Source organism: Alternaria ethzedia (genome assembly GCF_023757985.1).
Source record: "Alternaria ethzedia strain BMP 0044 chromosome Unknown scaffold_53, whole genome shotgun sequence".
In the NCBI taxonomy this organism is placed as follows: domain Eukaryota; kingdom Fungi; phylum Ascomycota; class Dothideomycetes; order Pleosporales; family Pleosporaceae; genus Alternaria; species Alternaria ethzedia.
The window spans coordinates 83660-110640 of NW_026056246.1; the positions used below are offsets into that span (position 1 = coordinate 83660).

Sequence of the window (26981 nt, forward strand, 5' to 3'; positions counted from 1 at the left end):
CCTATGAGGAGAGCTATCTCGCTAGGTAATCCTTAGGTGCTAAGCTGCGAGGCTTAGCTTAAGCTTCCCTATGCTAAGGATATATTGCATTTACTCTTATTTTACGACCTTTTTAATACTAGTAGAGGGCTGTACTAGACTTAGACACCCTCTTAATAATACGCAACGGCTTATATATGCTAGGTGATAGGCCAAGCTGGCTAGAGTGAATAGAGCCAACAGGTTAGGTGTATGTATATCTGTTTAAGCTGCTAAGGCTAGATTTCTACGTGCACGGCTAAAAAGAGGCATGTTACAACGCTGCCTGCAGCAGTAATAAGCTATAATAAATTATAAGAGGGCTATAGGGCGGAATTAGAGGTGCGGGCTGTTGCTTCGCGAAAATTACAAGCCTGGCAGGGCCGCTGCGCGGGACTTAAGGACTCTGTATTGTATTGTTAGATTCATCTTAATGCAAGATCTAGATCGAGATCCACTGCACAGTCTAAGAACACGCAGCTCACGCGCAAGAGAACCCGGACCCCACCATGAATTCCACATCATGCTTCATACCCAGGTAATACAGTTCCACACATGAGCCCGAGAAGACACGCTTCCGAAAATGTCTCGAAGCTCCAGCCAGCGAACCCTCAACACAATCTTACACTCTCAACCTCTCACGGCCACTCCGGATCCTCCCTCCTCCTAAAGCACGCCACAAACTTCAGTCCCTTATTCCGCTCTACCTTCTTCCCCTCCTCAGTCTCACTCCTCATCAACCTAACACACTCATCCATACCCACACCCTCAACCCCATCCACCGTGCTCCCCTCCTCAAACACCCTCTCCACCCGCTCAAAACACGGATGTCTCTCAAAATGCCCCTTCATCCACTCATGCAGATCCTGCACATCTGTAATCGTATACACCACCCCACCCGGCCTCAATACGTAAGCGTACTCTGAGTTAAGGGTGTAAGACACAATGCGCGCCTTATGTTTCCGCTGTTTGAAATGCGGATCCGGGAAACAGAGGAAGATCTTTGAGAGTTGGTGTTTTTGGAAGAAGTTGGGCAGGAATTTCATGGTGTTGGCGCGGATGCAGGAGGTGTTTTGGTAGAGCTGCGTTGGGGCGTTTTGCACGCGGAGGGCGCGGACTTTTTCTTGCACGTATTCTGTTACCGACATGCGGATTTCCATGCCTGTGGGGTTGTGTTAGTTTGGGGATAGCTGGTTGTGTCTTGTGTACTTGTGTGCTTGTGTGGTGAACGAGGTGGCGACAATAAATGGGGGACTGACCGAGTATCAATGTATCGGGGAATTTGGGTGCGAGGGCGAAGAGTAGGCCTCCGAAGCCGCATCCTATGTCTGCTATTTCGACATTCTTTGATATCGCATTTGCTTCCCGTTGCTCTTCTATGCTCGTATCATGTGACTCATTCTGCCCTTCTTGCGTCTCTTTCTTAGGTTGTTTGGCGTACATAGAGTATAGACTCGCCCAGTCCATGTCTGCGGGGCTCTTGGGACTGCATCATATTAGGTTCATCTCTCATAAGAGACCAACATCATCTTACTATGTGAGCGAGTGGTCTGAGAAGGGATTCGCATGGGCGCGCTGCCTGTAGAACCTCTTCTTGGGCATGGCGCCCTGCTGCTCCTCCGTCTGCAGCGACTTCTTGTACTCCTCGCGCTTTGTGCGCTTTGCTGTTTCGCCTGGCATGGTGACTTTGGTATACGCAATTATCAGATGTGCAAGAAAGTTGGGTCAAAGGTAGATGCACAGGTGCTGAGGTAATAGTCGATTAGCTGCGTATCACGAATCAAGCGAGTTTTTCGCTAGCGCCAGGGTCTCTGGTCCACCACATCTGCAGCAACACAGCAAACAGCCGTTCGCGCAGCGATCTACTGCTTGTACGACAAAGCGTAGCGTGACGTAATTCGACCTGCATGTCTCAGAGACGTTACTACAAAAAGCCCGACGACCTTGGCACCCTGCATACGGTCCGTGGGAAGAAAAATCGATACAAGAAGACAATCCCAGGTGTGCGCCCTAATGCTAATCCATATCCAAATGCCCAGTCGTTCAGTCATCAACATTATCGGAATTCAATCGCGCCTTGACACCCAAAATCTTGGATGTGTTTCAAATTGAGCTTCTGGAATCTGGGCAGTGTTAGCATAAGACCATTTTGGCTGGGATGTCAAACTCACTTCTCGCTCTTAGCGTGGAAGTAGATGCCCTCGATGCCGCCCGAGAGCTGATTGAAGCAGATGTAGTAGAAGCCTTCAAAACTCGCACCGCTTATGGTCCTCACTCGGTGGTCTGGCACGAGGAAGTACTCCTTCCACCGCATGAAGAGGTGTTCCTTCTGGTTCAGTTCCTTCGACACCTGCTCCTGGCGCGCAGAGTACTTAGCAATCGGCTTGTATGCGTCGAACCGCCCCCAGTGTTGCCGGTCGACCTTCTCGTTGGAGCCCCATTCCGGATGCTGTGTAATGAAGGTGTATTTGGTTCCGATAATCTCGCCTTCGAAGTATGTCGTCAGACTTGGGTGGTCTTCGGTTAAACCTGTGGACGTGTTAGTCTACAAGCTCTACTGGCACTGCGGAGAGGTGTGCGCACCTTTGATGCGCAAGTATCCACACATGAAGGACTCGCGCATGTCGACATGTTTTATATCGACTTCGACGTCATACTGCTGGCGGTCGGAGGTTTGGGTGCCCACGAAGCGACTGCCGGGCCGAAGGAGGGACGAGGATGTGTTGGGTAGGAACTGCATCGGCATTAGCAACGTCTACTTTGCGCATTGTTCTGCATGCATGCTGGTCTGACGTACCCTATGCGCAGGGAATGGGGACGATAGATGGCTGGCGAGCAGCGAAGTTGGCGCAGCGGGAGAAAGCGGCGAGACGTGAGAGGTGCGTTGCTCTTCAGTGCCGTCGTCTGTCGCCGTCATAGGCGTGGGAATGTCTCTGGTGGGCGAGTCTCTGTCGGTGCTGGGCAGCTTGGTCTGGATATCGTCGGGCGCCTGGGTATGCTCGCGCGAGTTTTGTGGAGACGGAGTGGGCTGCTGCATGGGCACATCGGGCACGGCGCTGGCATTGCTGTCGTCGAGGGCGCCCCGTGTCTCATTCAATTCGTGGGTCGCGATAACGCGCGATTCCTCGGGTGGACAAGTCGGGCGGCCAGCGATGCTCTCGTGCTCCACCGGCGAGACCATGGCTTCATCATCCGGCGTCGGCATGGTCCGATAGCAGGTGCGACGAGACTACAGCGAAGGTGCGAGGCGATTATACATGGGACGGGTGGGGATGAATGTGCGATTATACAATAGAGCCTTGCGGGAGCCAGAAGCGTGGCGATGGGGAAGAATGCATGCTGGATGGATGACTTGGACTCGGCGGAGGTGTCTAGGCGGTTCAAAGTTAGTGGGTCACTGAGCTGCACTTACGCGGGGAAGCCGCACTTGGCTCACGTGGGATGACATGGGGCCAAACCTAGACACATTGGAACACTTGATATCTAGGCCGTCGAATGCATCTGTAAATTGTATTATCATTCCTTGCCAAGTGGGCCATGTTGACCTTCCGAGCCGACCCGCGCGATCTAACGAATTTTGGTCGAATAGCCCTTTCCTGAGCATCCTCCTCTCATACACCATCGTCCTAGAAGGGATCACGCAGATCAGGTGACACTAGTCACAAGCAGATGTCGTTCCTCCAGTTGACTCCGTACGCCGTCCCTACGTCATTCCACATCGAGCCGCGGTTGTGCCACAACCCCGTGGCTGTGCGCTGTCGGCAAAAGCAACGCTACTGTGCCTCCATGTGGCGGCGAGAGGCTTAGATAGGCTTGATCTATAACGCTGTGAGTCTTCATGTTCGACGTGAGTACACTGGATCGCATACCTTGAAGTGCAGAGATATTAAAGAAAAGACGAGTGCCTTGAGGTCCTGTACGAGGTAGTAGAAGACGCGAAGGCCTTCTGGGTCTGACGAGTCTTGTACGTCCTGGAGCGAGCCAATTTTCGCAGTCTATTGTCGTCAGTTCACTGAGGCCATGATAAACGGACCATCCTACCTCAAAGGAGATGTGCTCGCTGCCTAACCGGATTTCCAACTCTTGACGGCCGTCCTTGTTCTTCTGGGGCCACTTTGTGTCATCTTCCCTGGGGATGAGTTAGCAGATGATACGTAACTTCCATTCCATCACATACTTGAGGATCTCACTGTCCTTGACAATCTTCTTGATCTCGGCTACCAAAGCATCGCTGACGCACACTAAACGACGCGTTAGCAGCACATCACGTCAAGGGCAGAGAATGACTTGCTCTCTTTCCGGATGAGTGAATCATTGCGGTAGTTTGAGTTGTTGGCATAACGGGCAGATGCGCTGCGACCGTCTCCGAGCACTCGAAAATCGAACTCTATGCCAAGTTAGACTCGTGATTCTCTTTTCGCAACAGCTTTGCGCACCCAAGAACTCGTGTCCGAATCGGCCTTGGTGACCAGAGCTGCGAAAATGTTAGTAACTGCACGTGCTTGAGAATCCACAGCCTGCATACTAGTAACGCAGGTAGAATGGCTCGTTGGTTGTCATGTTTGCGACTACCTATATCGAGCTCTAACGATGCGCGTATAGGAATTCGCAGTGCTTGGGGTGCGCGTGTCGTGGTGTTGATGTACCGTCGCGGCAGAGGGTTGGAGATCTTGGCGGCCAGACCCCTGCAAGCCTAGCGAGGCGGCCTTCGCTGGAGCGACCATTTCTCGAGCAGACACCTGGAGGTAAACAGAGTCCCGACGAGCACTGCACCCAAATCTCCAACAAGCCACCTCTCCGCCCAGGCCACGCCAGCCCTTTCACCCTCCCCGCTAGGCTGCAGCTGCGCCAAACCTCACGACGCCCTCCACCGCCCCCGTCGATCGATACACGTAGCCCATCCCACTTATTCTGGACTCCACGGGACATTGAGGGCTGACGGCCGCACCTGGAGTCACGTTATCGCAGCTGGACACTGTATACCCCGGGGCCATCCCATATACCACATAGCCCGGCATCATGGCGGCGTTTCTCGAGAACTCGTACAGTCTGGTAGGAACACCTGGCAGGTCGTGGGTATGGGCAAGCTGACGGGCAACACCAGGTGCACCAGGACAATGCCGCCGACGTACCATCACAGAATGAGCTCAAGAATGCTCTGGAGAAGGGCAGCGATGAGCAGAAGATCGAGACTATGGTGCGCTCCCGCAATGGCACTGCCCCGCCTCGCTGAATGCGACCGTCTGACAGCTCTGCAGAAGAAGATTCTCTCAATTATGCTCAATGGCGACCCCCAGGCTGGCCTGCTCATGCACATTATCCGATTCGTCATGCCCAGCAAGTCGAAGCCGCTCAAGAAGCTCATGTACTTCTTCTTCGAGGTCTGCCCCAAGCACGACGCCCAGGGCAAGCTAAGGCAGGAGTGGATTCTCGTCTGGTGAGTTCAAAAGACTATACCACATGAAGCTTGCTAACTGGCATAGTAATGCGATTCGATTCGACTTGCAGGCGCCCAACGAATACGTACGAGGAAACACATTGCGCTTCGTGTAGGATCCTCCACGACACCTTCCCGAGCATTGCTGATAGTCGGAACAGAACCAAGCTACGAGATGCTGAGCTTGTAGAGCCACTACTACGTAAGAATAGTGCTCTCCATACTTACCACAATTGTGTTGACACTCCCAGAACCGGTGCGCCAATGCCTTACACATCGACACGCATACGTCCGAAAGAACGCAACCTTCGCAATCGCATCTATCTTCACACATCTTCCAGAGCTCATGCCAGATGCGCCCGATCTGCTGGTGACATTCCTCGACGACGAGAACGACCCAACATGCAAGCGCAACGCCTTCGCCGCCCTCGTCTCCGTGAGCCACGAGAAGGCTCTCGAATACCTCAGCACCGTCTTTGACGCTATACCCAACCACGAAGAGCTTCTACTCCTCGCCGAGCTAGAGTTCATCCGCAAGGATGCCATCGTCAACCCATCCAACAAGGCCCGCTACCTCCGCCTGATCTTCGACCTCCTCGAATCGCAGGTATCGACCGTCATATACGAAGCCGCGCACGCCCTCACCACTCTCACAAGCAACCCGGTCGCAGTCAAGGCAGCTGCTGGAAAGTTCGTGGAGCTGGCAATCAAGGAGCCGGATAACAACGTCAAGCTTATTGTCTTGGAGAGGGTTGAGCAGTTGCGACACAAGAATGAGGGAGTCCTTGATGATCTGACTATGGAGGTCCTGCGCGTTCTGTCTAGTACTGACTTGGACGTACGAAAGAAGTCTCTCAATATCGCGATGGAAATGATCTCAAGCAGGAATGTCGAAGAGGTCGTGCTTCTGCTGAAGAAGGAGCTCATGAAGACCGTGGACGAACAATACGAGAAGAACCCCGAATACAGATCGCTCCTCATCTCCTCGATACACTCCGCCGCCATCAAGTTCCCTGAAGTCGCCGCCAGCGTCGTTGGATCGCTCATGGACTTCATCTCCGACGTCAGCAGCAACGCATCCGCGGTGGACGTCATTTCCTTCGTCAAGGAAGTCGTTGAGCGCTTCCCAGATCTGAGGGCCTCCATCATCGAGCGACTGGTTTCGACTCTTGGTGAGGTACGTGCTGGCAAGGTCTACCGGGGTGTTCTCTGGATCATCGGAGAGTTCTCGCTGGAGGCGAAGGACATCCAAGATGCATGGAAGGGCATCCGCTCATCGCTCGGCGAAATCCCCATACTTGCTTCCGAGCAAAAACTTTTGGACGATGCTTCGGAGGGCAAGGAGAGCACTGAGCAAGTCAACGGACATGCAAAGGCGGCAGCTCCATCTGGATCAAGGAAGGTCCTCGCTGACGGTACCTACGCGACTGAAAGCGCCCTGACATCCTCCGCTGCCGCCAAAGCGAAACTGGAAGCAGTCAAGAACTCACAAAAGCCCCCACTACGCCAGCTCCTCCTCGATGGCGACTACTACCTTGCCACAGTACTGTCCAGCACTCTCACCAAGCTCGTCATGCGCTATGGAGAGATCTCAAAGAACGAAGCCCGGACAAATGCTCTCCGCGCCGAGGCCATGCTCATCATGATCTCGATCATCCGTGTTGGCCAGTCGCACTTCGTCAAGACCTTCATCGATGAGGACTCCATCGATCGTATCATGTCATGTGTTCGCTCACTGTCCGAGTTCTCGCAAAGAAAGGAGCTCGAGACTGTCTTTTTGGAAGATACTCGCAAGTCTTTCCGAACTATGGTCCAAACAGAAGAAAAGAAGCGCGCCGCCAAGGAGGCTTCGGAACGCGCAAAATCGGCTGTCAATGTTGACGACTCTTTCAACATCCGCCAGCTGAAGAAGAAGGACGCGGATGGCAGCGACGAGATCGAGCAAGATCTTGAAAGGGCGACCGGAGGCGACACTGCGACTGAGGATCTCACATCCAAGCTCAGTCGCGTTGTGCAGCTTACTGGTTTCTCCGACTCGGTATACGCAGAGGCATATGTCAAGGTACGACGTCAGCCCGACTTACTGAAGATCTCTACTAACTCTGCTAGGTCCATCAATTCGATATCGTCCTTGATGTTCTGCTAGTAAACCAGACAACTGAGACGCTGCAAAATCTCACCATCGAATTCGCGACTCTCGGTGACCTCAAGGTCGTCGAGCGTCCTTCAACACAAAATGTTGGTCCTCACGACTTTATCAACATTCAGGCAACGATCAAGGGTAGGTCATTGCTTACTTGCTTTTAAGTTCATACGCTTACTTCCGCAGTCTCATCCACCGATACCGGTGTGATCTTTGGAAACATCATCTACGAGGGGTAAGTCCTGCGCATCAACACTCTGCAACAATTGCTAATATCCTACAGTGAAAAGGGTGTTGACTCCAACGTTGTCATTCTCAACGATGTCCACGTCGACATTATGGACTACATCAAGCCCGCGCAATGCACGGAGACGCAGTTCCGGACAATGTGGACCGAGTTCGAATGGGAGAATAAGGTCAACATCAATTCCAAGGCCAAGACGTTGCGCGATTTCTTGAAGCAACTCATGGCATGCACCAACATGAGCTGCTTAACTCCAGAGGCGTCAATGAAGGGCGACTGCCAATTCTTGTCAGCGAACTTGTACGCCAGGAGTGTATTTGGTATGTCTTCAAATTCTTTTATACATTGGCAATACTGACAGAAAGCAGGTGAGGACGCTCTCGCCAACTTGAGTATCGAAAAGGAAGGTGACAATGGCCCTATTACTGGGTTTGTGCGCATAAGAAGTCGCTCCCAAGGCTTGGCGTTGAGCCTGGGGTCGTTGAAGGGTCTGAACAAGGTCGGTGTGGCATGATTTGTCGGCTAATAAGCACTGTCACACGTCCGGGGTAGCGGGAGATGGGCGTTCCTACTAAGAAACGGTAGCAAAAGGAAGGTTGGTTGCTTCTTTCGTCTACAGGTCTTCGCGTCCGACGCGTTGGGTCGATAGACTTATGGGTGGGATGGATGAATGTTAATGCAGCATTGCCGTATCAAAAGAGATAAGAGTTCAAATTCACATCCAATATCACAGTCTCTGAGCACTACAGGAAGAATCGCTTCGTGTCACGTTCTGGGTTGGTTCGTGATTGGGATGCCTCGGTTCGCGAGCGTGCAGGGTCCAACGGGCAACACGGGAATGTTTCCTTTTTGTTTAGCACCAACTATCCGCCAGGATCCGCGCCCTTGCGACAGGGACGGTACCCGTGAGCGTGACATGACCGTCGTCAGCGTGCCTCTTGCGCTGGTCTAGTCTCCAACTGACTCCTGGTCTCGCTCTTGCCCTCTTCACAGCATGCTGCGCGTCGTTCCTGCGACATTTCATTGATCATGGCTTCGCTGGCTGGCTCCGACGATCCCTTCAGAGACCCGCTGCTCACTACCAACGCCGCTCCTTCGCAGCCGTCGCCCGACCCGGCACCCACCCAGGAGCAGATGAATGTTCCCGACACACTCGCTGTGGGCAGAAACGCCTCCCTGACCCTTGGGACCGACTCCTTGGTCGTACTAGGTGGGGAGACTACTCGAACATCACAGCGGCGCAACACTCACACAGCACAGACGAAGCACTCCTAGATAGCAAAAGCGCCAGCTGCTGCGGTCTGTCTCTTGCTGGCAGTAAGTGCTAATACCGCGTCTAGACACCAACACCCGCTTACGCGACACAGAGAACAAATCCACTCGTTCCATACCCTTCTACAACATCCTCTGGGCCGAGCATTCAGAGGATGGACATATCACCGTCCAGTATGCGCAAAACACATCGAAGAAGGCCGTTCGCCCTGCCATCATCAGCTACTCCCTCGACAAACCCGACAGTCGCATAACGGAGGCATGGATAGAGAAGCTGCTCGATCGCGCATACGGAGCGTCGCAACGGCGCAAACGAATCAAGGTACTCGTCAATCCGTTTGGCGGCCAGGGCGGCGCAGTCAAGACATACCACAAGTTCATTGCACCCATCCTGGCGGCTGCGCGCTGTGAGCTCGACGTGGAGAAGACACAGCACAACGGCCACGGCGTGGAGATTGCGCAGAACATGGACATCGAGGCATACGACGTAGTCGCCTGCTGCTCTGGAGACGGCATACCACACGAAGTCTGGAACGGCCTGGGCAAGAGGACCGACGCAGCTCGGGCGCTCCAGAAAGTAGCCGTCGCACAGCTCCCCTGCGGCTCAGGCAACGCCATGAGCCTAAACTTCAATGGCACCGACGACCCCAGTCTCGCCGCCCTCGCCGTCGTAAAGGGCCTGCGCACCCCGCTCGATCTCTCCTCGATAACCCAAGGCGACCGCCGCACCCTCTCCTTCCTCTCCCAGTCCGTCGGCATAGTAGCCGAAACAGACCTCGCGACAGAACACCTGCGCTGGATGGGCAGCGCACGCTTCACCTGGGGTTTCCTCGTCCGCCTCTTCAAAAAGACATGCTACCCCGCCGACATCGCCGTAAAAGTCGAGTACGACAACAAGACCGCCGTCCGCGAAGCCTACCGCACCGAATGCGCAAAACCACCTCGCAGCACCGACGACCGCGTCCTCCCCGCCCCCGAAACAGGCCTTCCAGAGTTGAAATACGGCACAGCGATCGACCCCCTCCCCCCAGGCTGGCAACTAATCCCGCACGACCACCTCGGCAACTTCTACGCCGGAAACATCGCCTACATGTCGCCCGACGCAAATTTCTTCCCCGCCTCCCTTCCCTCCGACGGGTGTCTCGACCTCGTCCGTATCCGCGGCGATATCGCGCGGCATACGGCTGTGAAGACGTTGTTGGCTGTGGAGAACCACTCTTTCTTTGATATGGACCATGTGGATTACCAGAAGGTTAGTGCGTATAGGATTATTCCTAAGGGCCAAAAGGAGGGGTATATTAGCATTGATGGGGAGAGGGTGCCGTTTGAGGGGTTTCAGGTTGAGGTGCATAGGGGGTTGGGGACTGTGCTGAGTAAGAGTGGGCATTTGTGTGAGGCGAGGGGGGTGTGAGGTGGAGGAGCTGGGGATGATGGGAGAGGTTGGGGTTGTGTTGGACTTGTTGTTCTGTGTGTGATATAGATACAGGGCGTTTGCGTTAGGATACCAATGTTGTTTCTAGCTGGAGTAATGAAGTTTGGCCTGTTGTTCTTGGGAGATGGACTTCCTTCTGTGGGTTCGCTCATTTAGTGATATTTGCCATCTTACGTCAACTATGCCGTTTGCTAGTTTGCGTATCCAGTTTTACTATAACAATCGACGTTCTAATACCTTCGAAATCCTACGTTTGTATTCATGTGCAACCTCACGAAAATGAGCTTTCGTCTAAATCCCTAGATGTCGGATTCACGCCTATCAAATTTTCCCCTTACCAACTCACTTCACCCAATTAGCCATTTCATTGTTCCCACTCGCTAGTCGCACCGCCTTTAATATTCTGTGCCCCCACATTCAATATTCCCATCCCAGGCGACGCATGTAGCTTTCGTACACGTCGTTTGCACAACACTATAAATGTTGCATAGGAAGAAATCTCCATCGATCAACAACCACAAAAGCTGCTTGGCGCAGCGGAAGCGCGCCGGGCTCATAACCCGGAGGACCTCGGATCGAAACCGAGAGCAGCTAGAAGTTGAGTGTTTCTTTTTTGCCTTTTTTGCACCCAACTAAAGGAGGGTCGGTGAATGATCCAGAAGTTGAGAGGCTGTTACATTTTGGTTTGCTGGTTGCGAGGCGGGGTACTGCCTGCTACAGGTTCTTTTTTTTAACACCACTTCCATCTCAACAGCACTGTCAATGATACTGCAACGACACGTGGAGCACAACGAAAAGTCTGAAGAATCATCACCATGATGATATTACATTCACAAACAACCACCGCTATGCAAAGCCATCTAAGTAAAAAACGTTGCGTCTATACCCCACCCACTTACACATCAAGTCATCTACGACGCAGTAACAAGCACATAACTCGTAATAGCATCCATCCTCTCCTTCGTCAACTTCAACCCCACCTTCAACAACTCAGTCGCAACCTCCTGGTCCTTCCTCTCAAGCTCATTATACTTCTCTCTCGTAAGCAGCCAAGCAACAGAGTCATTCTCCGCGGCCACCGTGCCCGTGCGATCAGTCTCAGAGAAAAACGGCAGCTCACCACACGTCGTACCCGGCAAAATAACTTCAAAGAAACTACCCTGGTCGAGTTCGTATTCGGTGCGCAAACGACCCTTTTCTAGGATGTAGAAGCCGTCTGGGTCGTCGCCGCGGGAGTAGAGGACGGTGCCGGCGGGGTATTCTTTGCGCTCGAAGTAGGGGGCGACGGCTTGCCAGAAGTCTTCGTTTTTGGTGGAGACGTCTTCGAAGGTTTGGAGGATGATTTTGAGGGGTTGGGCGAAGTTGCGCCAGCGTGAAGGAGCGACTTGGGTGGTTTGGGTTGTGCTGAGCGAGGTGGTGTCGGGGATGGAAAGAGAGTCTTCGCCGCTTTCGCGCATGGTGGATCGAGCTGCGATGAGTCTGGCACCGCGGCGGGGCGAGGAGAAGACGGGGTTGAGGGAGCTGGCGCCGAAGGATGTGGGCGTACCGCCAGTAGCGATTGGTTCGTTGGGGGAGGTGCCCTTGGATCCGGAGATGCTCATCGGTGGTGTGGTCTGTGGCTTTGTCGCATGGCGGTTCCAGTGCTTGTGGAATACCTCTAGCAACTCGTTCTCGCAGGATTCAAGCGCAGTGTTCAGGTCTTCGAAGACTTGTGGTGGAGGGCACTCTTCGTCACCGTCTTCGTCCAGCAGACCGACGTTCTGCAGGGCTCGACCAACTGGATCAGCGAAAGAGACCCCAGAAATGATCATCTTGACGTTCTTGGTGTTCAGGATACGGTTGATGCGCTGGAAACCTTCGGAACTGGAAAAGTCAACGTCCAAGACGTGCGTGAAGTCGACGATGATGAAGCTGATGGGGTTCTTCTCAAAATGGTCGTCGTCGATCAAAGACCGCATGTACTCTTCCACGGAAACGATAGTGCCGAAGAATAGGAAGCCGCCTAGCTTGATGGCGCGGATCTGACCGCGCACCTTGTTGAGATAACGAGAGTCTGATCGTGGGCGGCGAACAGTGGACTCTGCGATCATGCCGCTGTATGTTCCTCGGATGGCTGAGTGACGCGAGCTTTGCACCACGTAGCTCACGCATGCAAGAACGATCCCGACGAAGATACCGACAACGAAGTCGTGTACGCCCATGATGAGTACAATGGCCAGAATGGTCAGGTATTCGAGCTTGTGGCATTTGCCAAAGGTGTCCCAGAGAGCTTCCTTCATGAGATCGATACCCAGGAGGAAGATGAGTGCGCCGACGAGGCAGATCGGAATGTAGCCGACCATGGCTGGGCCCGCAACCCAGACGGCGGTTGTTGCAAAGGCGAGCATGATACCTGCAGTTCGGCTGTTACCGCCGTTGTCGACGAACATGACGCTGTTGGCGTATACAAGGTAGTTCTAGGACTCTGTTAGTGATGAATGGTGAGGACGTGTCGGGATTGTCTTACCTGAATGCTACCCAAGCAGCCAGAGAGCGTATTCGAGATACCGTGGGCGATAAGCTCTCGGTTCACATCAAGATTGTCTTCCCGCACCGCGGCACCAAGAGCGGGGACATTGATGGGAACGTGGATGATGCCGAAGAATGAAAGAGCGAACATGGTGGGGATAGTGCTGACAAGCGCCGCTCCATCTATGCTGCCGAATTTGAAGTAAGAGTAGAATCTGTAAAACTTGACACCGGCTTCTGGCGTCTCGAAGATCCAACCTGCGTTGCGCACAGGCTCAAGGTCCTTGTGCATGATGCCCTTGACAATGATGTAGAAGACAGCAAATACGGTAATGAAGAAAGCGGGTAGAACGAAGGGGCTCTTGGACAGACGCCTGAGGATCATGATAGTGATTGCAAGGGCAAGCGGTAGTGTCCACAGGTACCAGGTGTCGCCGGAGAATAGCTTCTGGAGGGTCGCAAGATCATAGTTGAGGTTACCCTCGAGGCGGGCGGAAACCTCAATACCAGTGACCACCAGGAAGAAACCCACACCTCCGATGCAGCCGATCAGGATGTGTCTGGGGAAAAAGCTGACCAGGTTACCTAGCTTGAAGGCGCCCAAGGCAAGGAAGATGAGGCCAGTCAGAATGGAGCTCAGACAGTAGGAAACGATAGTAGTGGCTATGATGGCCTCCGGTGGCTTGCCTTCCATCTGGTTCATAATGGAGTAGGCCATTTTGTGAAAGAAGGGCACGACCTCGATCATCTCGGATCCAACGCCTCCCTTGAACACGGAAAGACCCAGGGAATAGCAGAGTTGGGAAACGATGCAGCTCACGAAGAAGATGGAGATACCGTCCGGACCTGTGTTACTGAAGATGGGCGCACCGAGTGGGAAGAGAATGTAGCCATAGGACAGCGCATCCAGTAGGTTCAGAAGCAATCCAAGGAACACGGCTGATGTGATCTGAACACTGCTGAGAGCGCTCGAGATGAGAGCATCCTTGGTATAGTTCTTGGGGTTGGTTAGAGACGCACTCACGTCCAGTAGGTGTCCCCGTCCAGCAGCAAATGTTTGCTTGACGCGTTGAGGCAGGCGCGACTTGGAGTGCGGCGTCCACGAGTGGCTCTCGGAGGCCTTCTGCTTTTGTTGCGGGTCCGGGCGGGATAGTCTGGTCTGGGGCAGCAGAGGCGTGCGCTCGGTATCCTCGACAACTACGCCCGGCACGTGTGAGCTGCCTGGTGTCTTCTTCGCGTTCTGTGACATCGCTCCCGGCAGCTTAGGGCTAAAGAAGCCCTTATCAGCCTGTTGTGGCCCGATAACGGTATCGGGCGTCTCGGCCTCGCTGTCCTCCTCGATGGTGTCGGTCCAGCGACCCGTGTCTATCGAGGCGCGCCCCTCGTCGTTATCGGAGAGGATGCCCGCATGTCTCCCGGAGAACGTGTCGGGGTCGGCGAAGCTGTGTCGCTGGGGTCGGTCCTGGTAGTCTTCGGCTTCGAGGGCATACGAGGCCAATTGGGAGCTTCTCTCTCGCACGCCTTGGGACGAGTACTGAGGGGTATCTACGCGGCAGTCAGTGGCTGCCCATAGATGAGGCTTGGGGTAGGTACCGGCAAACCCGTGGGAGGTCTGATGTGCGAAGGAGCGGATGGGATTGCGCGTGTAGGAGCCCGAGAGAGGGCCCCCAGCGATTGAATTCCCTCTTATCCGGCGTGGGAGGGACTGGCTGCCCTGCTCGGCGTGCGAGGCATCGTGGGCGAAGTCGGCTTCGTTGACGGCGTCGCTGGTGAAGGGAAGCTGCTGCTCTGCTGCGGGCGAGTCGCGCGAGAACAGACGGGACGGCATGGCGCCTGATTAGGAATATCTAGGTATCGTCTAACGTTCAAAACTCAGCGACGCATCGCCAGACCCGCGGAAGTTTAAGTGGAGAAGTCCAGGCGGGTTCCAAACTTGGAAGTGGAGGGCTGCTACCGGGAGCTAGGCGGCGCTGGAGGCGGGTTCGACAATGCCTCGAACAGTGTCGACGTGACGCGACAAAGGTGCGCCTTTGAGTGAAATTGGCGTCGTCGCCGGAGATCAGACATGATGGTGAAAGGCCGTCGGGTGCAGGGATTGCGCGGCTTGTCGGAAGCATGGGGCGCGCCTCTGCTAAAATTTCCTTCACCACCAAGTGAATCGAGACCTGAGCTCGGGGGACGTCACCGGCCGCTAGCCACTCGCCCTTTCCCCTTCCATGCTGCCCAATTCCCAATCCAGCATCCGTCCTCCCCGCATCTGCAACCTGCATCATCTTCAATTCACCCGTCGCTTGATTTCAGTTCTCAACGACGCGATATGGCGTCAACTGCTTCCGACATGTGATCATCGCCGTTGCAACTGTCGCCGTTGTCGCTGCCCTCGCTAATGCACCTCGACCAATCCGCGGCGAATCCCACACGTTCATGCATCGCGGAGCGCACCGCGCAGTCCTGCAGGTGGATCCGCTTTCGTCATGCGAATTGTCAAAATCCATCCTCACGAGTCAGAATACCGTCCGTCTGAATTCTCTTCGACGAGTTTGCACAAAAGAGTTGGATGAGTATTGGTCATGCTTACTTACACGATAAGAGATTGCGGTTCCGCGCCTTCCAATGTAAGCGGCCATCGTTATATGTCCGTCGCCGGCAAGGAAAGACCGTCCCGAACAACCCGAATGCTCCTTCCTGGCTATATCCACGTCCCTCAACAACCCCGCGCCAATGTCAGTCAATTGCATACGCAGTACCGGCACGGCGGTCCTCATGCATGGGCTTCTCATACAGGTTTACACTTCCGCAGAATCCCTGATCCTCTTAGACAGCCGCTTTACGTGGACCTCGCATAAGAACGTACGACAAAGACCTCCACAACCAATGCAGATCTTATGAATCCCCTCATTGTCGCGGTGGCGTGCGTGCTGGAGCCGACACCTCATCCGATAGAAGTTCACTCGGTAGTGTTCACAGTTCTGACGGCGTAGGTTGCTGGGTGGAGCTATAGGTATGCTAGCTATTCCGTTTGGCTTGCGTCTTTCTCAAATATCGGCTATGTTTGTCCTTAATCTAGGCGCAGAGGATAGCTCCCTGATGCATCCTGAACATTTGTCGATGTCGACGCTTCCTACTCGCTGTACCTGGACCCATCTTGGAAAAGTTGCAAAGCGTGTTGATCTTCACAGACATATCACACCAGCAAGATAGTTTGATCCTTAGCTCTTTCGATTGCCGCACGTACCGAAATCGTAATTTCCCCGTCAGTCGTAAACGATCCGATCCTCTCAAAAGCGCCTGTATGCCTGGTGGACTCCACTAGACAAAGGCCCTCCATCTCCTTTGGCGAGTCGACAATAATGCCGCGCCGCAAGAGGACAAGCAATTGAACATTGATCACTCTGTGATCATAGTTACGAGCTTCGTCTGCGTTATCAAGTCCGATTACAATTGTATTGGGTCGAGCGTCGGGCCTAACTCCGATGGTCGGCTCTGCTATTGACGGCAGCCAATTACTCTCGTCCATGGTACATAGCACATCCTCTGTGCGAAAGCTGACGCTGGCTGGTATGAGTCTGCATTCCAAAAGCACTGAAGCTTGCTCGACTTCCCCAGAAGGCTTTGTCGTAATGTTCAGGTTGACAACAGCTGCCATCTTGTGCAGGAACCGATCTTGTTTATGCACCCGATGGAGTTGGCGCTTTCTCGCTGCAGAATGGATAGGGCCTGTTGTGCTCGCCCAGCTCCAGCTAGGCGCGCGCCACACCGTAAGTCTCTTACACATGTAGGTTGATTGCCAACATAAGTCCTCGATCAAACGTTCTTCCCACAGGCCGGCAACCAAGCGATCGTTCATGACAATTCCAACTTCCTCTGCTACGCCGTTTAGCGCTACGAAGATATCCGACTCGTTGGTCAAGTTGTTCCCACTGTAATCATACAGAAATTCACCCCACGCTTGATATATCGTGTCTTGGACGAGTAGGTCTGGGCCATCGTTAGGCTGGCGCCCGAATCTAATACAAGTGAACAACTCAGATCTCAAGACTGTATCAATATCGGGCCCTTGCCATCGAATGCTAGTGAGCAATCTTTTGAGAGAATTAGGGTCCAAGAATACATCATTCGAGGCGGCGTCGACGCTTGTTTTGGTGTAGTTCTCATGGGTGTAGGACTCATGACATTCCCAAACAAGCACTTCTCGCGTAAAGTGCAAAATACGTGGAGAAAGAAAACGTTCTTGAGCGACCCAGGCCCTTTCATTCAAGGGTGAAGAGTTGACGAGGGAGGATAGGTTGAGTGAATGAAAGCCGAACAGGTATGTACCTGGAGTAGGCCGGCTGTGGCTGTACGAATCCTCGATGTTTGGCTGTGTAATCTCGACCATGACTGGTGTGAGCTGCTGAACGTTGCGATCAAAGAAAAGACCAGTGTCTCCGGATGGAGCAGAGGTTGCTGCAATGCAGAACGCGGCTTTGCTGTAGATTTCGCGCATGGATTTTGCCTCCGTAGCCCAGTCGTCGAGATCATCCTGGAAAATGCATCTGCATTTAGTCAGCAGCTGGAAAACTTGATGAGACTGTAGGTTATCACAAGGAGTCAATCCATATGAACTCTATCTTGAACCTCCGCGTAACGGCAATAGCGTCCTGAAAAGTCTTCGACAGACGAGAACTAGGAATGCCGTTTCGGAGCATCTCGGCCGTGGTTTTTGTCAGCATGACGTGGCGGGGGTCCTTTCCCCAGCAGTGGGAGAGTACTGTGTAGGCTTCCTTGGTCGTGGATTTGACTCTTTCACATACGCGGACTGTGTCCTCCTCAGAGGACCCGACGTGGATAACTCTTGTAGGCACGAAATAATTATGAGGAGCGAGATGTGAGCACTTGGAATGTAACACTCGGCATTCATGGAGTTGTCCTCGAAGGAACGACAGAGCTTTAGCATCCCCAGTGTTCCCGGTGATGTGTTGGTAATGCAAGTCAGGTCTTACTTTGCTCACAAATCAGTGGTGGTAATGCGAACGATAAATTGCCTCTCTTACACTCGTACGGTTCCAGGTCCGGGTATGCATAGTAGTGATGGTCACTTTCGAAGACGAAGGCTGTACGTTCTGCAGTCCGCCTAGTTTTGTAGTAGCGCGTTGCTTTTGTGCGATACGGAACGTTGAAGGGGTGTTCTACCATGGGGTCAGCTCTGACATTATCTCTCTTGATGAAGAAGAGATACTACCATAGTCATCGAAAGTTTTGTGGAGTCGAACGCAAATGTCACAAGGAAGGTCCAGAGCTTCTTGAAAAGACCGTGCATGAACATGGTGAACAAAGTTCTGCCCCCATCCTATACAGGTTGTTCTGTCTCCTCGAAGAAAAGCTCTGCAAGGCTCGCAAAGCGTGGCTTGGGGTAGCTTCACGGCTGTCTCTTCTTGTGGAGAGCGTGACCTGCCCATTATCGCAAGAGGAGGGATAAGCGTGTCGATAGAAGTGCTCATACTGGCAACAAGATCCACCGGAGTAAACGGTGTGAGTGGTGTAGCTTCGGTATGCCCGGGATGATCGAGGTAAACTGGAAGTCAGTAGCAGCCCCTCACTTCCCAACATGGTGGTGGCTGTACATTATGCGCAACGGCATGGCTAGCGCTGACATTCAAAGAGTGAGCCTATCGACGCACAGGGATGCGCGCCGCGAGAGCCGAATACTCTTCACAGCAACAGAAGTGCAGACAGAGCTGCTGGAGCACAAGCATTACCACAATAATCAACTCATTCCCTTACGAACATGTCCTATTGCCCAGTCATATTCTGGGTTGATCATGTTGCCTTGCAACGAGTTCCACACAAAGCCCACTCCAGCAAACAAAAACAAAGCTATCGCGATCACACCATATACCAAAATCTGATTTTAATAATTAGCCTGGACCAAGACCAGGCCTCAGTTCAAGTCAAGAACGCACTCTATTCTTCTTCTCACTCACAACACATCTCTACAACTTCGGAAACCTAACCCTCAAAAACTGATTCGGCCACGCAACATCCAACCCCAACTGCCACGCCACCCTCAACACCCACTCGGGCTCCCTCATAAACTGTCTCGCAACAAGCACAACATCCGCCAACGGCTCCTTCCCCTCCGTAACCTTAACCGCAGCCTTCGCCTCCTTCGCCACCTCCTCATCCCCAATCCTCGCAATCGTCGACGTCGCACCACCCTCTTCAACAATATCCCTCGCCTGCTCTGCCTCAGTAATAAGACCCACAGCGCCGATGAAAAGACTGAGATTCTCTTTCTTGAGTGCACTCCGGATTTGCGCGGCGATTTTGATCTGGTAGTCTTTGGAGTCGAACATGTTGATTCGTTGATCGGGGTGGTTTCCTCCGCTGCTTACGTCGAGGAGGTCGATGCCTAGACCGGGGAGGAGTTTTGCGAGGCGGATCGAACTTTCGACGTCCCAGGTCCCGCGTGCTTTGCCTAGGTCGGTTTCTTCCATCCAGTCTGTGGAGCTGATGCGGAGGTACAAGGGCATGGTTTCTGGGATGACGGCTCGAATGGCTTTTGTGATTTCAACAAGCAGGCGAGTCCGGTTTTCGAAGGACCCGCCGTAGGCATCTGTACGCTGGTTTGTGACGGGAGAGAGGAATTGGTGGATCAGGTAGCCATGCGCGCCGTGGATTTCGATCACGTCGATACCGGCTTTTACTGCTCTTTGCGCTGCGTCGGCCCAGTCTTGTACGAGCTCTTTGATCTCCTTTTCGCTGAGAGCGCGAGGGGCCCAGTACCCGCTGCTCTCGTCATCTGCGGCTTTCTCGTCCCATGCCCATTCTTGGCCGCCCATGGGGCCGACGACGTTTGTTGGCCAGCCATCTGCGTCTACGTCGGCTTTCACGCTGACTTTACGCTTTCCGCCTTGTGTCTTTTGCTCGCCGGCGATCCAGGGCGCGCATGTACTTGCTTTTCTGCCTGCGTGTGCGAGTTGGAGACCACTCTGCGCTCCTTGGCTTTTGATGAAGTCTGAGACTCTTCGTAGTGCGGGGATCTGGGAATCACTCCATATGCCGGGGCAGTTTGGTGAGATGCGGCCGTTGGCTTGGACGCCGGTTGCTTCTATGAAGACTAGACCTGCGCCTTTGAGGGCGTAGTGGCCGAGCGTTGCGATGTGGTAGTCTGTCAAGGCGCCGATGGTGGGGCCTGAGGATGCGGTGCTGTACTGGCACATGGGCGCTACGAGGATGCGGTTGCGGAGGGTGGTGCCGCGGATGGTGAGGGGCGTGAAGAGGGTTGGTGTTGTGCCATTTTGTTTGGTGTTTGGGGCGGGCGTTCCTGGTGAGGTCAAATGTTTTGGGGTGAAGTATGGGAGGCCAGGGACGCCTTGGTTGTAGTCTTGGGGTGCCATGTTGAGATGTCGAGTATGAGGATTTAAGTCGACTACTTTTGCATAGAAGAATATGGGAAAGTATAAATCAGTCGGGAAAAGGTGCGGTGCTTGAAGATATGACAAAGCTACCTGTACCAGAGCACGCAATGCTGTTGATTTGTAAGTATCTTTTGGCGTGGAGATAGTTGCCGAGGTACATCTGCACTTGCCTGAATCAGAAGGTGCTCAAGCTGCGAAGGCTTGCGACGTTCAAGCCTTTGAGGAACTAAGCTTCGTCGAAACCTCTCATGATCTTGATGCCTCAGGCGGCATATCCGCCACTTTGTCTGACACGGCGGAGCCTCCAACAAGCACACACGTACTAAGGAACGCGGCCTCAGCGCCCGTAGATTCCATCAACGTCATATAGGCAGTAGCTATTCCTTTCGGGTGGAGAGACAGTAAACTCTGGACGCGACTGAAACTAGAGCTGCCGCAGAAGCGTCTAACGCTTACGCCGACGCGCGAGCTGGAGCGCGTCTCCATGTGATGTGCTTGATGACGTCAACGTGCCCGTCACTCGATATAGTGGCCAAACCTCCAGCGCAAGTCGTGCAGGACAACCAACCATCTACAACTCTTCAAACTATTCCCTACGTACCTCTGACACCTTCTTCTTACGAATACACCACATACACCAACATGTCCGCCGCACCAAACAACCCCGGTCTCGTCTCTTCTCACGCCCAATACGTCAAGGGCGCCGCTGAGGTACGCGACGACTCGCCTTTCCAGCCCTTTCATATATAGAGCCAGGCACTAACTCACTTCTAGGAGACGATCGGAAACGTCACCGGCAGTGAGCCATGGAAGGCATCGGGTGCGCAAGACAAGGAGCAAGCGGTAGACGCCATGAAGGCAGCATCAGCGAACCGCGACCCCAGCCAACAAGGAATGGGTGGTATCGAGGAGAAGGCAGGAAACCTAGTTGGCTGCGAGGGCATGCAGAAGGAGGGCGCTGAGAGCAAGAAGGATTAGACGGCTATTGCAGTTGTTGGAATGGAATAATATAACGAGAAATAAGGCACCAAGCTACTACATCGACTTATATATCATGTTACTGTTCTGCAACATGACTACTAAACATGTGTTCGTACGTCATTGCCTGCGGCATCGTGGAGGTGAAGGGCCGACCCTGAGCTTCGGTGGTCCGTGTGAACCTCGAGCTTGAGCTTCTGGCAATCGAGCTTCAGCACACCACAAACTTCGCAATCGCATAACTACCAGCCCTTCACCAGTCGCGTGAAACATCGAATTTCAAACATGGCGCCTCCGATACGTGCGCGCTCGATCAAATCAGACTCCTTCCACGAACACTTCCGAAAGCTCAAGACATCCGTCTACCAAGACAGCCCACGCCCGAACGCCGTATCATCCTCGCACTACATCCGCACGCTATCATGGAACGCCTCTGGAACATTCATCGCGACAGGCGCCGCTGATAGGACACTGCGCATCTGGAACCCTGAAAAGACGAATGCTAAGAACTCGACCGAATTGCGCACGCCCAACACAACAGCAGCCCTCGAACGCGTATCCTTCCACCCAATCAACGAGAATGAGCTCGCGAGCTCCACTTCCGATGGCATGGTCAGGTTCTGGGATATACGGTCCAAGGCTAGTGTGGGCGAAGTCAAGGTCGGCGAGTGCCCATTTACGTTGGCATGGACGCCAGATGGGAATGAGTTGGTCGCAGGTAGAAAGGTTAGACCCGCCATAGCCATGCAAGACACACATGCTGACATTCTCTAGGATAATCTCCTTGTCACCATCGACCGATCAACCCTAAGCATCCTCTCCGAACACCAACAAGTCCTCCAAACAAACCAATGCGTCTTCGATTGGTCCGGCAACCACCTCTACACAACAGCCGGCGACGGCAGCGTCAGAAGCCTTCGATACCCGTCCTTCGAAAACGCCATGACTTTAAATGCTCATACCTCTGCATGCTACGCTGTATCACTATCGCCCAGCGGCGAATACCTGGCAGCTGGTGGAGGCGATGCGCTTATATCGCTATGGGACACACAAGAATGGATATGCACACGAACATTGGAACTGACAGGTGGCATCATCAAGTCGGTCGACTTCTCCTTCGACGGCAGCTATGTTACTGCGGGCTCCGATGACAAGGAAGAGAAGAAGATTCGCATCGCGCATGTGCACACCGGAGAGATTGTACACACGGTCGATGTGCCGACTCCAGCGTCCCACGTTGCCTGGCATCCGTGCCGGTATATCCTCGCATACTCCGCGGACAATTTGGGGCTGAAGATCATTGGGGGTATCAGCTAGTTGGCATAGGAGAAGCACAAAGGGAATGGCGTTCACCAGGTCTGCAGGTTCGTATGATACCCATCGTAATCGGAATCCAACGCGCAGCATGCCGCGGGATCTTTTTGCAAGCGGCTTATTTCCGTCTGTGACGCAATCATTGTGCTCCATGTCGGAGTAGGAAAGTCCGTCTTTTACTCTGTTGAAGTCACTCTTCTGCATCTTTCGTCCATCTCTCCAACCTTCATCACAATGGACGTCTCAACACCAATCAGACCAAACGACATCTTCTCGGCGAAAGGGCTAGTGGTGGTCATCACAGGCGGCGGCAGTGGTACGTTACTCAAGCTTCGAGCTACCCCACCAAGCCCCGCGCCCTCACGCCTCGACATGCTCGAGCTCAAAGTATCCGTAGCCAGAAGCTTACCATCACAGGTCTCGGTCTCGCCATAGCATCAGCACTCTACCAAAATGGCGCTGAGCGAATCTACCTCCTCGGCCGCCGCCGCGAAGTCCTCGAGCAAGCCGTCAACGACCTCCAAGCCAACGTACCGCGCGACTCCAACACCGCCGGCACCCTCCACGCCCTCCCTTGCGACGTAACAGACCTCACCTCCGTGCGCGCCGCCGCCGACACGATACAAAAAGACATCGGCTACGTCGACGTCCTAATCAACAACGCCGGCGTCATCGGCCCCAAAAACGGCGCCGACATCTACAAAGCCGAGTCCATCCAACAACTCGCCGACACCATGGTCGCTGGATATGATGGCTGGCAAGACGCCATGGCAATAAATACGCAATCCGTCATCGGCGTCTCCGCCACCTTCCTCCCCCTCCTCGAAGCAGCAAACACACGTCGAGGCTGGACCCCCGGAAAAGTAACCGGCACAGGAAACGCGCGCGCCCGCTCCACCTCCCTCGCCTCTTCCAACGGAATCGAACTAGACGACGACCGCATGGCCCACATCATAACCGTCGCATCCGTCGCCTCCTACATGCGCTGGGTCTCCGCCGGCCTCGCCTACAACGCCAGCAAAGCGGCCGCCGCGCACCTGGGCAAGATGATGGCGACGTTTTTGTCTGAATGGGGGATTCGCAGTAATATTGTGTGTCCCGGGCCTTATCCGAGTGATATGACGGCTGGTCTGAACCCGGTGTATGGGACGAATCAGATTCCGCAGGGGAGGATGGGCGGGATTAAGGATATCGCTGGACTGATGCTGTTTTTGGTGGGGAAGGGGGGTGCTTATGTTAATGGGACGAGTATGTTGACGGATGGGGGGAGGACGGGGGTTTTTCCGGCGGTTTATTAGAGGGATGCAGGCTGCAGACGTGTTTAGTTTTGTTCTTGTGTGAGGTGGAGAGATGCGGATATGGTGGCCTGTCCGCGATCCGTACATATTGATCATATTAGATGGGTACATGAAAGTATATCATTTTCATTCATTGGCATGCTTGTCAGGTATCTATGCTAACCACCACCCAACCCAACCCTTTCCTTCGTAATGCCATAATCGCTCAGATAATGCAACTCCTCCCTCATGAAGACCCCCGCGTCCAGCAATCCGCTGCCTCTAGCTCCTCCCCTTCCATTCCCGTCCTTTGCCTACCCTCTCAAGCACCCCCCCTTATTCCTCAGCCCGTCACAGGCGCCCATCTATTTCCCGTTTTCCTTCGTTGCCTTGGGCCATTTTTTCTACGATAAAGGGTCCAAGAATCGTCGTCACTCTACATCCGACCCAACACGCCCCTCACACTCCCCTGCAGGACCTGGTTCCCCCTCACGCTAATCTCACCAATACCCGTGTCGCCCCCAGAGCCGGCGTTGAGCCAGCGCTGGAGAAGCGCATTACTCTCCATGGGCTTGATATTTTGGGCCGCTGTACCGACTGTAACGTGTGCAGTAGGATTGACAGTCGTGAAAAGCAACTCCTCTGTCGTTGTGCCCGCTGCGCTGTCGATCTGGAGGGAGCTAGAGCCGTTCAGACGGACGACGAAGCACATGATGCGGTCGTCCCATACGATCCGCTCCATTTGTACGTCGCACTTTCCTAGTTCTGGCTCCCAGGTCCCTGTAGTGTTTGTTCGCTGAGCAGTTTCGTGTAACTTGCTGAGTTTATCCCAGTATGCCTGGTTTTGAGACGCAGACGCGCGGTGGATGAGGGTGACGTGGAACTCGTTTTGGACGCGCTTGTTTTGCTTGAGTTGCTTGTACATGCTTGCGGTGTTTGCGTCTTTATCTCTGAATAAGGATTCGAGGATCGCGTTGATGCGGCCGGGGTCGAGGCGGACGGAGAAGTACTCCATGCGTGGCGCTTTCTTGGGCTTGGGTGCGGGCTGGTTTTGCTGGTTGTGGGCTGCTCGTTGGCCGTTCTGGTTGCCCCTCTGGTTGTTCTTGTTACCTTGGGACAGATCCATCTTAAAGTCTGGTGTGTAGTCGTTCATGGCCCACTGGATGGCGGCGTCCATGTCGGGGTCCGTCGGCATTTCCTTACCGGCGAACAGGGCTGGGTAGGTCTCGAACATCTTCGCGATGATGGTCTCGAGGTTCTCGCGCGAGTCAACCGTGGGGTCGAGGTCGATGACGAGGTCGAATAGATCATCTGGCTTGTCTGAAGGGTCGACTGGTTGGAAGCGATGCATGAAACCCTCCATGATCTCGACAATCTCGCCCCTGCCTTTCGAGCCTGCTTGGATCGTCTGATGGTTGTCTCCGCGATCGAGCACGCGCTTTTGTGTTGCTTGTCGGATGCGATCGTAGTTGGATCGATCGTGCACATAATGTAGTGCGACGAACCGGGCATCAGACACGGTCTTGGAGATGTCATTGATGATCTGGTCGCGTTCGCGCTTTTGGTGGTTGTTGCGATCCGCAATGACGACAGGATTTGTGACGAGCATTGAGGAGATGGTGTCAGCGAAGATTTGACCGCGACCCTTCTTCGCTTTGACGTTGTCGTTCTGGAAGTGGCCCCAACCGAACAACTTTACCAAAGCGAGTGCCAACGTTGTCTTTCCGCATCCGATAGTCGCAATTGGGACAAGCACAATATTCCTGTCAGCCTTCTTGCTCTCGACAGGCCCGTTCAGCTGCTCCTGCCGGATAATATCCGCACCGGTTGTTCCGCGGAACTTGAGGAAGTCGTCGCGCATCTTGATAATGCCGTGGTTCGCGTTGTACTGTTTTGCCAGACCTTGGTTCTGAGCAAACTGCCGGCGAGCAAAGTCCAAATACTCCTTAGTAATAGCCTCGTGCTTCTTGTACCGTGGTGGCTTTCCAGCGATCAAAGCCCTAGTGCACTCACGCCACTGCCGGTACATGAGATATGGCTCCTCAAACTTGTATTTGAAGAACCAATCCACATACGGCGCACCCTCGGTCTCGCGCGCCTGGCACCGGATGACGAAGCCTTCTGTGTCGCGGCCTTCGTAGTTGCCCGTCTCGGCGACTTTGTCCAAAAACTTCTTAACCTCTTTGACGTCGTTCTCCATAACGTATGTGACCTTCCTCATGCCCCACTCCTCGGCGAACTTGTCCACCAGGTGGCCAGGGTATGTCGCGAACTCGGGTAGGTTGAGGTTTATGCCATGGACGTAGAGACCAGCCTGCTCGGGGGTGTATGCTAGGACGTGTTCTTCGAAGTCGTCGTCGCACAGCTCAGCTACCAATGTCGCGTTCATAGACCGGAGTGTGCGGGCGAGGTCATCCTTCCTCTTTCCAACCGTCGCAACATGGCGCTCGACCCACTTCTCACCTGCGCACGCATGGCTGAGCTCCTCGCCTCGTGGGCCGGTGGAGTGCTTGCTGCACACCAACAATGTGCCATCATCGAGGCCGGATATGAAGATGATGCAGCCGTTCTCCTTGACACTCAGCTCGTACGGGCCCTGCGTGTGTTGCTCCACGTTCTTCCATTGAGTCTTCGGGACCTCGCCGTGGTTGAAGAACTTGTCGTAACCTCGTGTAGCAATCTCGTAGTTGCCGTCGCGGTTCTTGTATGTGAAGAGTCCTCGCGCGTATGTGGGGAGGTTCGCCTTCTTGTAGTCCCACTCGTTCATCTTCCACGAGTCGACGGTGCGGCCATTGGGGAGCGGGAACGTGTGCTTCTTCACGGAGAAGCCGCCCTTGCCCTTCTTGCCCTGGTGCGCCTCGAGAGTGTGGACCAGCTCGGTGATCTCCTTCGGATCTTGGGGCGCATACGGGGCCTGGTCGCGGTGCGCCATGATGGCGGTCGATCGAAAGGACCGTG

General features: G+C 53.9%; 10 protein-coding genes and 1 non-coding gene across 11 annotated transcripts; 6 read left to right on the forward strand and 5 right to left on the reverse strand.

Moving 5' to 3' along the window:
* Positions 1-656: 656 nt before the first annotated feature.
* On the reverse strand, positions 657-1698 carry TRM8 (tRNA (guanine-N(7)-)-methyltransferase (tRNA(m7G46)-methyltransferase); the record flags this gene model as incomplete). The annotated part of the gene is made up of 3 exons (XM_049382223.1): positions 657-1180; positions 1278-1504; positions 1553-1698. 3 exons carry the CDS (start codon positions 1696-1698, stop codon positions 657-659), a joined length of 897 nt encoding a protein of 298 aa, XP_049228047.1.
* A 376-nt stretch (positions 1699-2074) lies between these two features.
* Positions 2075-4578, reverse strand: J4E87_010652 (uncharacterized protein; the record flags this gene model as incomplete). The annotated part of the gene is made up of 10 exons (XM_049382224.1): positions 2075-2141; positions 2190-2547; positions 2602-2752; positions 2816-3247; positions 3888-4013; positions 4060-4147; positions 4196-4259; positions 4310-4405; positions 4455-4492; positions 4544-4578. The coding sequence occupies 10 exons, from the start codon at positions 4576-4578 to the stop codon at positions 2075-2077; spliced, it is 1455 nt and encodes a 484-aa protein (XP_049228048.1).
* Positions 4579-5037: 459 nt separating this feature from the next.
* Positions 5038-8356, forward strand: J4E87_010653 (uncharacterized protein; the record flags this gene model as incomplete). The annotated part of the gene is made up of 10 exons (XM_049382225.1): positions 5038-5070; positions 5123-5215; positions 5277-5455; positions 5502-5567; positions 5617-5657; positions 5707-7517; positions 7565-7736; positions 7785-7833; positions 7882-8162; positions 8211-8356. The coding sequence occupies 10 exons, from the start codon at positions 5038-5040 to the stop codon at positions 8354-8356; spliced, it is 2871 nt and encodes a 956-aa protein (XP_049228049.1).
* Positions 8357-8758: 402 nt separating this feature from the next.
* Positions 8759-10525, forward strand: J4E87_010654 (uncharacterized protein; the record flags this gene model as incomplete). The annotated part of the gene is made up of 4 exons (XM_049382226.1): positions 8759-8767; positions 8836-9052; positions 9103-9159; positions 9210-10525. 4 exons carry the CDS (start codon positions 8759-8761, stop codon positions 10523-10525), a joined length of 1599 nt encoding a protein of 532 aa, XP_049228050.1.
* A 543-nt stretch (positions 10526-11068) lies between these two features.
* Positions 11069-11140, forward strand: J4E87_010655. Its single transcript has one exon. It is a non-coding gene; the product is annotated as a tRNA-Met (tRNA).
* Positions 11141-11457: 317 nt separating this feature from the next.
* J4E87_010656 (uncharacterized protein) lies at positions 11458-14882 on the reverse strand (the record flags this gene model as incomplete). Its single annotated transcript, XM_049382227.1, has 2 exons — positions 11458-13002; positions 13053-14882. 2 exons carry the CDS (start codon positions 14880-14882, stop codon positions 11458-11460), a joined length of 3375 nt encoding a protein of 1124 aa, XP_049228051.1.
* Positions 14883-19026: 4144 nt separating this feature from the next.
* On the reverse strand, positions 19027-20433 carry J4E87_010657 (uncharacterized protein; the record flags this gene model as incomplete). The annotated part of the gene is made up of 1 exon (XM_049382228.1): positions 19027-20433. One exon carries the CDS (start codon positions 20431-20433, stop codon positions 19027-19029), a length of 1407 nt encoding a protein of 468 aa, XP_049228052.1.
* Positions 20434-21096: 663 nt separating this feature from the next.
* Positions 21097-21432, forward strand: J4E87_010658 (uncharacterized protein; the record flags this gene model as incomplete). Its single annotated transcript, XM_049382229.1, has 2 exons — positions 21097-21165; positions 21229-21432. 2 exons carry the CDS (start codon positions 21097-21099, stop codon positions 21430-21432), a joined length of 273 nt encoding a protein of 90 aa, XP_049228053.1.
* Positions 21433-21717: 285 nt separating this feature from the next.
* J4E87_010659 (uncharacterized protein) lies at positions 21718-22749 on the forward strand (the record flags this gene model as incomplete). Its single annotated transcript, XM_049382230.1, has 2 exons — positions 21718-22158; positions 22207-22749. 2 exons carry the CDS (start codon positions 21718-21720, stop codon positions 22747-22749), a joined length of 984 nt encoding a protein of 327 aa, XP_049228054.1.
* A 231-nt stretch (positions 22750-22980) lies between these two features.
* J4E87_010660 (uncharacterized protein) lies at positions 22981-24044 on the forward strand (the record flags this gene model as incomplete). The annotated part of the gene is made up of 2 exons (XM_049382231.1): positions 22981-23062; positions 23164-24044. 2 exons carry the CDS (start codon positions 22981-22983, stop codon positions 24042-24044), a joined length of 963 nt encoding a protein of 320 aa, XP_049228055.1.
* Positions 24045-24459: 415 nt separating this feature from the next.
* Positions 24460-26955, reverse strand: J4E87_010661 (uncharacterized protein; the record flags this gene model as incomplete). The annotated part of the gene is made up of 1 exon (XM_049382232.1): positions 24460-26955. One exon carries the CDS (start codon positions 26953-26955, stop codon positions 24460-24462), a length of 2496 nt encoding a protein of 831 aa, XP_049228056.1.
* Between the last annotated feature and the right edge of the window lie 26 nt (positions 26956-26981).